The sequence below is a fragment of the Hyperolius riggenbachi genome, chromosome 2 (assembly GCF_040937935.1).
Source record: "Hyperolius riggenbachi isolate aHypRig1 chromosome 2, aHypRig1.pri, whole genome shotgun sequence".
Taxonomy (NCBI): domain Eukaryota; kingdom Metazoa; phylum Chordata; class Amphibia; order Anura; family Hyperoliidae; genus Hyperolius; species Hyperolius riggenbachi.
In genome coordinates this window covers 253,759,886-253,770,203 of record NC_090647.1, presented here as the reverse complement: position 1 = coordinate 253,770,203, position 10,318 = coordinate 253,759,886, and the positions used below count along the sequence as shown (strand labels likewise).

Sequence of the window (10,318 nt, the reverse complement as noted above, 5' to 3'; positions counted from 1 at the left end):
GTACATGCATTCAGCCGGAATCTGCACATCAACTAACAGAGGAAATTATTGAAAAGGAAGCCAGTAATGGAATTTTCCATATTCTCCTCATTTTAGGTTTCTTTTAAGACTAGCACAGACATCAGTTATTTATCAGAAGTGCAAAGCTTGATTTAACCAATATCTTTCTCACTGACTAGAAAAGCCTGCACAGACATACATGAGTGAATTAAGAACGCATGCATTTCAAAAGCAGAAAAAAAGTGGGACAGGAGTGTAAGATTTCCATATATGTGCAGAGTAATCTCTACAGAACAGGCAACTCCTTTACAGAATCTGCTTGAAAAAATACAAAAACAAAACAATATTGTTTACATATGCTACATAGGACATAAAGCATGATTTGTGTACACTGCAGGGATCAGGACTGGATTACTAGAGTGACAGTTCAGGGCCCAGTGCAGGGTGCAGCACAGATATGCGTCACTAAATAACAGGCTAGCGATTCACTCTGTTGCTATGGAGGGGATAGTAGAAAGACAACAGCGTAGTAGATGATGGAGCAGCATCTGGGGATGGGGTAAGGAGGAGGACAGTGCTGTTGGGCATTGCTCAGACACTGTTGTCACTTAAGATGCAGTGTGCTGGATCTTTAGGCGATGTCAGAGGACACATGTAAACATGCTAGATTCTCAGGCAATACTCAGATTTACTTACCTGGTGCTTCTTTAGCCTCTGGAAGCCTATGTGTCCCTCGCCGTAGCTCCAGTCTCAGGCAGTGTCCCGGGGTCCTCTCTGTAGCTGCAGCAAGGGACACATAAGATTCCAGGGGCTGCAGGAAGTCCCAGGTAAGTAGATCGGATTTGTTTAAAAATGTCAATGTCTGCCTTGGACGTGTGTCATCTAGTATGTGTATCTAGCATTAGTTCAAAGAAATACGAACATCACAGCTATAAAAAAAACAAAACATTTTATTTCAAGCAGTGTAGCGTAATGACTGCCTTAAGGGTTAAGATCAGGAATCATATATGTAAAAGGCTTCTAAGTGACAACAAAGCCAGAAATACATGCAGTGTAATTCCAGGTAACCATCTGTGGGACTTGCACACAGAGGCGCACAGTCTCAAGAAAGGCTGATCATTTTCAAATTGTTGCTTTTTTTTCCTGCTCACGGTTGGAACCCTTTCTTTGTCTTCTTTTTTTTGTTCTGTTCCAACATCACATCTTCTCTGTAAGTTATTTTTCATTTAACAACATAATTAATTCCTCTCATTGGTAATTAGGTATACAGTTGTAGGGCTCCCAGACCAAACACTGTCCTGTCCTCCAGATAAACACTTTGCGGTTGTCATAGTCTTATCACCCAATTCATAGAATTGCAGAAAACAGAGTACTTTTTTTCCCTATGTAAAACATACAAAAGCAGTCCATATAGAAGTTACTTCTATGTTTTAATTGTAATAAACAATCTTGTGGTTCTTCACAGCACTGTAGCCAAGGAAACAAAAAACAAAGGATAACAGTAATTACATCAGATTCATTACATGGGTAGTGTCAAACACTTATTTATTTGTGTACGTACTATGTACGTATTTATGTACGGTACATGTATCTTCCTTCTAGATAGCAGCACTCAATTTGTGGAGAGGAAGGAATGGCTCTCTGATATAAATCTCCACTGTGTGCCCTACAGTGTTCCATCATCAGTGTGCTGCTGAGTTACACAGCCCAAACAGCATGTTTGCACCTGTCTGGTGTGCCCAACAAAAAGTTCAGCTCAAGATATTGCCAGTACTTTTTGGCTAATTATTTTACTTACCGTAATTCCATATGCTGCATTTACTGTCCATAGCCATAACACAGATGTTATTGACCACAGCCACCTCAGGCTGTGGTCAGTGACTAGTTAGAGGCTAACTAGTCACTGCCATTATACAAGGGGGTAACTGACCAGAACCATACTACTGGGGCTACTTGACCACTGCTATTTCACTGAAACAGCTACTGTTATGTCATGGGAAGCTGCGTGGCCAAGTTGAGATACAGGAGTAGTGACAGTCATGTCTAGGAGAACTCATGGAGAAACATGTGATCAGTTTAGTCAGATGATAGAAATGTAAGTCTCTGATTTGCTAGTCAGAATCATGTGCTAAAGAAGGATGTGATCACAGCAAATCAGAGTTTTGCAAATCTATCAGCTTATCAAACAAATCACATACTTCTCCATGAGTTCTCTTAGACATGACCATCACTATACAGGAGCACAGTAACAGAAGCTTTAGGATACAATATAGAGAAATAAACAAAGCGTGTTACATTAAATTGCTAGTCAGAATCAGAATCAGAATCACGTTTATTTCGCCAAGTACAACGGGGGTTGTACCCGGAATTATTTTTGGCACAGACAGGGTCGGAGATGGTACAATCACGTGCATGCAGTCCAACATATACAGTCAGGTACAGTAGTACAAGTAGCATATACTTATATACACAGCACTTATATATACAGCACACTAGCTATACTGACGGACGCGTGGGGAAGTCTGGAGAGCTGTGTGAGGGGAGAAGCCGGTGGCCCTTGCTCAGCTCCGCAGCAGCTCCAGACGCCCCGCCGTGTGTCCTGGAGAAAAGTGGACAGCGAAAGGAGGAAAGAGAGAAAAGTGGACAGCGAAAAGAGAGAAAAAAGAAGGAATAGCTAAAAAGACTGAGGAAGGAAGAGAGAAGAGAAGGAGCCAGGGCAAGAGGAGAGAGACAGAGGCAGAGTCCCCCCCAGGGCTGCAGGATAAAAAAAAAAACAGTCCCCATGGAAAGTCGCAAGGTGCCTGGCTGAGTGGTGGAGCAGGCACACCGTTGGTCCTTCCAGCTGAGTGGTGGGCGATACGAGCTTCGGCGGTGGCGGATGACCCTGATGAAGGCTGGGGGCTGCGTCTGGAAAGGACCCCCCTACCACGTGGGAGACCAGGAAGGTAAGGTAAGGCCTCCTGCACACATGGAGTCGCGGTGGCTCGAACAGCTGGTCAGCTGTCGGCCCTCAGGCGGATTGTGCGGCCGGGCGCACCGCTGGAGGCCTGCACGGAGGCCTGCATGACATTTGTACTCTACTTAGTAAATTCAGTTCAAACTGAAAGCCACTGTATACAATTACAAACTTTCAATAGATGTTTAATTCTGTGAAAAAATACTGACTCCCCAAAAATCTTTTAATAATTAAGGCTATTTTGTCTTTTTTTATGATCGTGGCTCTGTCTGTGTTTATATTAGAGCATAGAAAGCTACATGAAAGTCATTTTCTGGCCACAGAATATTTTATTTCCCAGAATGATCTTTATGGGTTTACATGCCATTTTAACTCTTTGAGAGGAGTGGCTGTATAGTGGCCTCAGAGCCATATGCTGGGCGGGGCAGATTCAAAGTGTGAACTGAGGATATTACCTTGGAAACGTGAAATGTTCAACACGTTGGATCAGATTCTTCTTTTATGCTTATTTCTTTGTAAAGAGAGAGGGAGAGAATAAATTAGAATGCAGTCTTTTTCCTATACTTGTGAATCTAATCAAGATTTGTTTGCTTTCATTTTTCTGTAACCTTTATGAAGTACTAACACAAACATTAATAATGTTGCTCCAATATATGACCAGCGTGTCATCCTACAACATATTAGACTGCACTTTATACAACAAAATAACCCACATATGAGAGCTAGACTATGTTTTACAATGAATTCCAAAAGTTATATTTATAATGCTAAGTTCTGCAACTCACTATTACTAAGCGAGTTCAGTGGCAGGCTCAATGACTGCGCTGTGGTCCCGCCGGTGAGACCATCAGAGGCAGTCACTTAGCGGGCAGCCGTGATTGGCAAAGCTGTGCACTGCTCAGCTGCAGGCATGTTGGGAGCCTCTCTCCTCTCTCTCCTCCGGGGGAGATTTATCAACGCATTACCGACAGTTTTTTCTTCTTAATCTGTTCTAAACAGCAGGGAGAACAGTTCTGCATGATAATAAGAACGTTCTTAAATTCTAGGTAATAGTGGCAATTTAGCATGAATTTCTAGAGCTTCACTAAAGTTAAAATAAGTGCAAATCCATCTCTAAACTGGCGCAGATTAAGATGTGCTTGATAGCAGTTCTACAGATGTAGAACTGCAGGCTAGACATGATTACAGAGTGCAGGCTAGACATGATTTGTGATGTGCTCCTCCCCCCTGCTGAATTCCTCCACAGAGCCTGCTGCTATCAGCAGCAGGTGTGCTGGTTACCTCAGCAACAGCAATTCCCCTCACACACTGCACTGTCTGAGAGACCTTCCTAGCTTCTCCTATTTTACAACAGTTTTAGAAGGAATCTGCACTATCTAATGATTTCTTAAGATGCCTGAGACAGTTCTGCACGGATTTCTAAAAACCTACCAATGTTTTGTCTCAGACACTCTTGATAAATCTGGCCCTCTGTGTTATAATAGATGTTGACGAATGCACTTGACTGACGACATCTTGTGAGTATTGAAAATTCCGCAAAAGGTGGATCAGCGCATCACCAGGCCTCTTCCGAATGGCCTACCATCAGAGGTGCGCTGAGCCCCCCCAGAAACTGCAAACGCACCTTGAACCCAAACAGAAGCTCTGCATATACACCAAAAGCAAGGCTGTTAAGTGGGAGCAGCTGACCAAAAATTAATTAAATTAGTACATGGCAAAGAAATGAACAGCGCTACTTAAAAACAGATAAGTGCCTACCTGCAAGAGAGTGCAAGCCCCACTTGTGGGATAAAATACACACCTAGCACACACATAACCTGTCTACCACTGGAGGATGTTGGTTTCCTGTAACAGCTTGCATGCAACTTGTTAAGTACTCGTCCCTCCCACTGCGGAGAAGTCATCCTCATATGGGAGGGGACCTAACATTAATTAAATCCTAACCTATGCATATGCATAGCCTGGGTGCGCTACCAAGTAAAATAGAAAATTGCGCAAAAGGTAGATTAGTGCATCACCAGGCCGCTTCCGAATGGCCTACAATCAGAGGTGCGCTGAGCCCCCCCCCCCCCCCCCAGAGGTTATGTGTATGCTAGGTGTGTATTTTATCCCACAAGAGGGGCTTGCACTCTCTTGCAGGTAGGCACTTATCTGTTTTTAAGTAGCGCTGTTCATTTCCTTGCCGTGTACTAATTTAATTCATTTTTGGTCAGCTGCTCCCACTTAACAGCCTTGCTTTTGGTGTATATGCAGAGCTTCTGTTTGGGTTCAAGGTGCGTTTGCAGTTTCTGGGGGGGGGGGCTCAGCGCACCTCTGATTGTAGGCCATTCGGAAGCGCCTGGTCATGCAGTGATCCACCTTTTGCGCAATTTTCAATTTCACTTGGTAGCGCACCCAGGCTGTGCATATGCATAGGTTAGGATTTAGTTAGTGTTAGGTCCCCTCCCATATGAGGATGACTTCTCCGCAGTGGGAGGGACGAGTACTTAACAAGTTGTATGCAAGCTGTTACAGGAAACCAACATCTATCAGTGGTAGACAGGTTATGTGTGTGCTAGGTGTGTATTTTATCCCACAAGTGGGGCTTGCACTCTCTTGCAGGTAGGCACTTATCTGTTTTTAAGTAGCGCTGTTCATTTCTTTGCCATCTTGTGAGTATTACAGCATTATTTCTGTTGTGGAACAATCTATCATTTGCGACCAGACCTCTATTGAAATACAGTTGTGTTTAGCTAGCTTTGCCACTATGTGTGGTTGTGTAGGCGGATAACTGTGGCCACCTGCTTTTGTGTTATAGAGACTGTCTGGTTTAATAATCCTTTAGCTTCAATGGCTCTCCTATTAAAGCTATTGTAGCCTGCTCGATGTTCCCTCAGCCTGGTGGCATGCAGGTATGCATGCAGAATTCGCGATAGCGATGGGAGGAGCAGCCAAAATCTAGCATCCGGACCATAAGAAGCACTAACTTTTCCACCCCACTTTTGAAGGAGAACAAGTGCATCTCATGGTCCAAAAAGTGCGGAATATATTTTTGGGAACTCATTGTATTACATAGCCTAGCACTCACATGTGGGTTATTTTTCTGTTGGCCAAAAATTATAATTTCAATCGTGTATCTGTGTGTGTTTATTTATGTAATCCCTTCAATTCCCTTTCTTTCCCATTCTGACGCAATAATTAGGCAACTTGCGCTACACTGTCATCAGTAGCAGGGTAAAATTGCTGTGCATGGCAATCGTATTGTAGGTTCCTGAATCAAGCCTTCTGTTATGTGGGCATTTCTTGATTATCATTTTTTCATCTGTATGCAAACTTTATAATGCTAGATCAGAGGAAACCAGTGTGGTCCCCACACTTTTCATAGGAGGCTGACCAGATGCAACACCCAAAGCAATCGTGGAGGTTTGTTTCGGGGAACATTTAATTTTGAACATGAGTGTACATGGCATAAATCCCAGTTTAATAAGCATACTTACTGGATTCTATGGATGGCCCAGATTCACTTTCTTCTAGTGCCTCTGAAAGAAAAAGAAAAATATTTTAATGTATAGCTAAATTTGTACATGGCACTTGTACATAAGAAAAGCAAATACACTTTTAAAAGGATTTACCAAGCACAGGGCCTATATTACTGGTGAACATACAGAGCCATGGGACACAGTGCAAGTTTTACCAGCCCCCCTCCACCCCCGCCTAGTACAATTTTATGCCAGGGTTTATCCTGGGATCCCCAAAGCACTATGTTTCCTTTTACCCTAGAACCTGCATTCCAAAGACAACAGTAAGAGAGATGCCCAGGAAAGAGCAAGAGTCAATTATTACTAATTACCACTATGCAAAGGACATGTAGTGGTATTAATTACCACAATGACTCAGAGTAATGGCAGTAGCTGACATAGGGCCCTAGGTGGGCTTTCTGGAACAGGGACCATTGCAGTCACATCTTCAGCAACAGACCAAGTCTCTGTACCACTGGTGCCAACCATTCTCCTTCAGTGACATTGTTTGGAAATGATTGTTTGGAAATGAAGCTGCCTACTATTTCATTTACAGTGCCAGAGAAACTCCTTTCTACTGCTTGATATCTATGTCCTGTGTATAATGCTCCTGAGCACGCCCTGGCTTTTGTAGTTGCATACTTCATTATAAGAACTTAGTAATACACTAGATTCCTCCCAATGCCTTCTGCCAACAGTTGCTCTGAACTACTTTTTCTTAGTGAATGGCATCCTCTGCAACCCCTATTCCTACTCTGCTGGCCTGTTCACAGATATTCATTTTCCTGAACAGTTTATGGTTTATAGAATTCTTGCTCATGCTAGAGAATGGTCTCAATTCACTAAGCTAATCTCCTGTCTTTAGTAATGTTTCTGAGCTGTTTCTAGTGTTATCACCATTGTGATAAGGCATGTAGTATTCACTAAACAATTGACCTCTCAGACAAACCTAAAGTTAACTCTTTTGCCTTTAGGAGAGATCTCTAAAGTTAACATTTCAATCCTTAAAATGACTACAGAATTGTAAAGTTAAAGACAGGCTGTTACTTAACTGCATGTGAAAATAACTACAGCCCCATACACATGCTCAACAGCGGTCTTTAACCACTTTAACTCCCGCGGTACGAATTTCTCCGTCCCTTTTTTACCCCCTAAAAAACCAGGGACGGAGAAATCCGTACCTTCCGCGCTACCGCCGCTGTCCGCGCTCCCGCCGCTCGTGCGCGCGCACCCGCCGCTCGTGCACGCCGCCGCCTGCTCGCACGGAGATCAATGAACGGGAAAATCCATTCCCGTTCGTTGATCTAAGCCCCCGCAATGATCGTGCTGCTTCTATTAGAAACAGCGCGATCATTGTGATCTTCCCAGCCTCTTACTGCTTCCTGTAAGCGTCCGGAAGGACGCTTACAGGTCGCATGTAAACAAACACACTGTGGCCATCTTGTGGCCAAATAGTAAACTACACCCTAAAAGCATTTTACATAAACCAACATTACATTTACACAATAAATTAACTCATTACCTCCCACACTCCCCAATTTTTTTTTATTTTTTTTTGTAATTAAAAAAAAAAAAATACAATAAAAAACAACACATAAATAGTTACCTTAGGGACTGAACTTTTTAAATATTTATTTCAAGAGGATATAACACTGTTACTTTATAAACTATGGGCTTGTAATTAGGGATGGATGCAAAACTGAAAAAAATGCACCTTTATTTCCAAATAAAATATTGTCGCCAAACATTGTGATAGGGATATAATTTAAATGGTTTTATAACCGGGACAAATGGTTACATACATTTCATGGGTTTTAATTACAGTGGCATGCTTTATTTAAAAACTATAATGGCCGAAAACTGAAAAGTAATAATTTTTTCCCACATTTTTTCCTATTTTCCCATTAAAACACATTTAGAATAAAATAATTCTTGGCATAATGTCCCACCTAAAGAAAGCCTAATTGGTGGCGAAAAAAACAAGATATAGTTCATTTCATTGGGATAAGTAATAATAAAGTTATAGACGAATGAATGGAAGGAGCGCTGAAAGGTGAAAATTGCTCTGGTGCTCAGGGGGTAAAACCCCTCAGTGGTGAAGTGGTTAAAGCCTCATCTACACGGTACAATTTTCCATCAGATCAGATCTATTAGACGGATTAGATAATTTCCAAACGATCCAATCGGATTGCGTTAGATTTTGCTATAGATTTTGGGTACGCATCAAAGCAAAATCTATCGCAAAATTGATCTGAAACAATTTGGACATCTACACAAGATACAATTTCTTATTAGATCTATCTAATAGATCCGTCTATCTGATGGAAAATTGTACCGTGTAGATGAGGTATGCAGCACAATTATCAAACAACTTTTGTTGTGAAACAAGTTGAAACAACCCAAAAAAAAAAAAAAAGGTGCTTGCTATTGTTTACACAACTGATAAGACGTCAATCCAACAGTTGGATTGACGTTTTATCAGTCTTATGCTGGGAATACACGGTTCGTTTCTGCTCTAGATCGTTTTTGCCGCTCGACTCTGCAGTAGATTCGCTTATCTTCCACTCGTTTTTATCTTTTTCGATTCACTTCTATCAGAAATCGAGCGGCAAAAGAATCGAAAGGGAGATCGGACATGTCGGAAATTATCGAACCATCTAATCACCTAAAAAAAACGAACCGTGTATTTCCAGCATTATGAGTTGTGTGAACAATAGCAAGCAACTTTTTTTTGGTTGTTCAACTTGTTTCACAACAAAAGTTGTTTGAGAATTGTGCTGCATAAAAGACCGCTGTTGAGCGTGTGTATAGGGCTGATAAGATAATTCTCTACACCAGGCAAGCTTCTTTAGTGAATTAATACTGAAAATACCGATCGATATGTGGTGGTAAGTTTTCTCTTGCCATATTATCACCAGCATGATCTTAGTGAATTGAGGCCAATATCTCTGTCTGAATGTAAGCACTATAGCTGAGATGCATTCACTGGTGTGCGCCCAAATTTCGGCACACAAGCACTTCAGATGCTATCTGTATGGTGACAAGTGTCATCCAAATAATGCAGGATCAGCACATTAAACTGCATATGAAAGTGGTGGGTCTTTTTGCTCAATGCTTTTGAACAGAACAGTGAGAATAAGCTCTCATGTGGCACTTCCCAGTCTGTTCTTACACCAATGAACAATATATTTTTAACCACCGTTTGCAAAATCCAGATGTGACCCCTGCATACATTCAGGGACAGATCTAGACCAAGTTGCCCCAAGTTGCGCCTGGGGCAAGGTCAGGTTTTGGCGCCTAAACTGCCATTCCCCATTCACATTTTGCCGCCTTTTTAAGAATTCAACAAACTGCGCCTGGGGCAAGAGACCCGCTTGCCCCCCCCCCCCCTAGATCCGTCCTTGCATACATTTGCAAGTTGTGTGCAAGTCAGTTCATGTGCTGATCATTGCTATCTACCTTTTTTACGGCTATGGACATGTTTACAAGGCTAACAAAGAACAGTAGTCCCCTTTAAATACCGCACCACTCCAAAAATTGTAATCAATTCATCAACTTTATTCAACAAACATAAAAGCACTTAAAACCAATGTGAGCAGCCATGTAATAATATTAAGATAACAGTCCATGATTAATGAATAAATAAATCTCCACAAGATAGTATCAAAAAACAGTAATGCCCCTGAATGGATATAAAGTAAAAATATTGATGTAAAAATCTACCCTGCTAAGCAAAAAAGTGATCCAGCAACAAGGACAGTGAAAAACATGCTAAAAGTGACCATAGTGCTTGAAGAAGAAAGACCAGTACCAACCAGATAAATTGAAAGTGATACAGTGCATATAATCAGCGTAATAACGCTGT

The 10,318-nt window shown here is 41.8% G+C and overlaps 1 protein-coding gene across 3 annotated transcripts in view; it reads right to left on the bottom strand.

The window, feature by feature from the left end:
- Positions 1-930: 930 nt before the first annotated feature.
- The window catches only part of GTF2I (general transcription factor IIi), a 138,727-nt gene continuing 129,339 nt past the window's right edge, over positions 931-10,318 (bottom strand). For 2 of the 3 annotated variants that reach the window (XM_068268535.1, XM_068268536.1), the window contains exons 30-32: positions 6,433-6,474; positions 3,412-3,467; positions 931-1,467 (exon numbers count right to left, since the gene is read on the bottom strand). In XM_068268535.1, coding sequence (XP_068124636.1) covers positions 3,430-3,467; positions 6,433-6,474 — 80 coding nt within the window. In that variant the 3' untranslated portion in view covers positions 931-1,467; positions 3,412-3,429. Of the gene's footprint in view, positions 1,468-3,411; positions 3,468-6,432; positions 6,475-10,318 lie in introns of those variants that run through there. The other variant, XM_068268537.1, reaches the window with a different exon arrangement.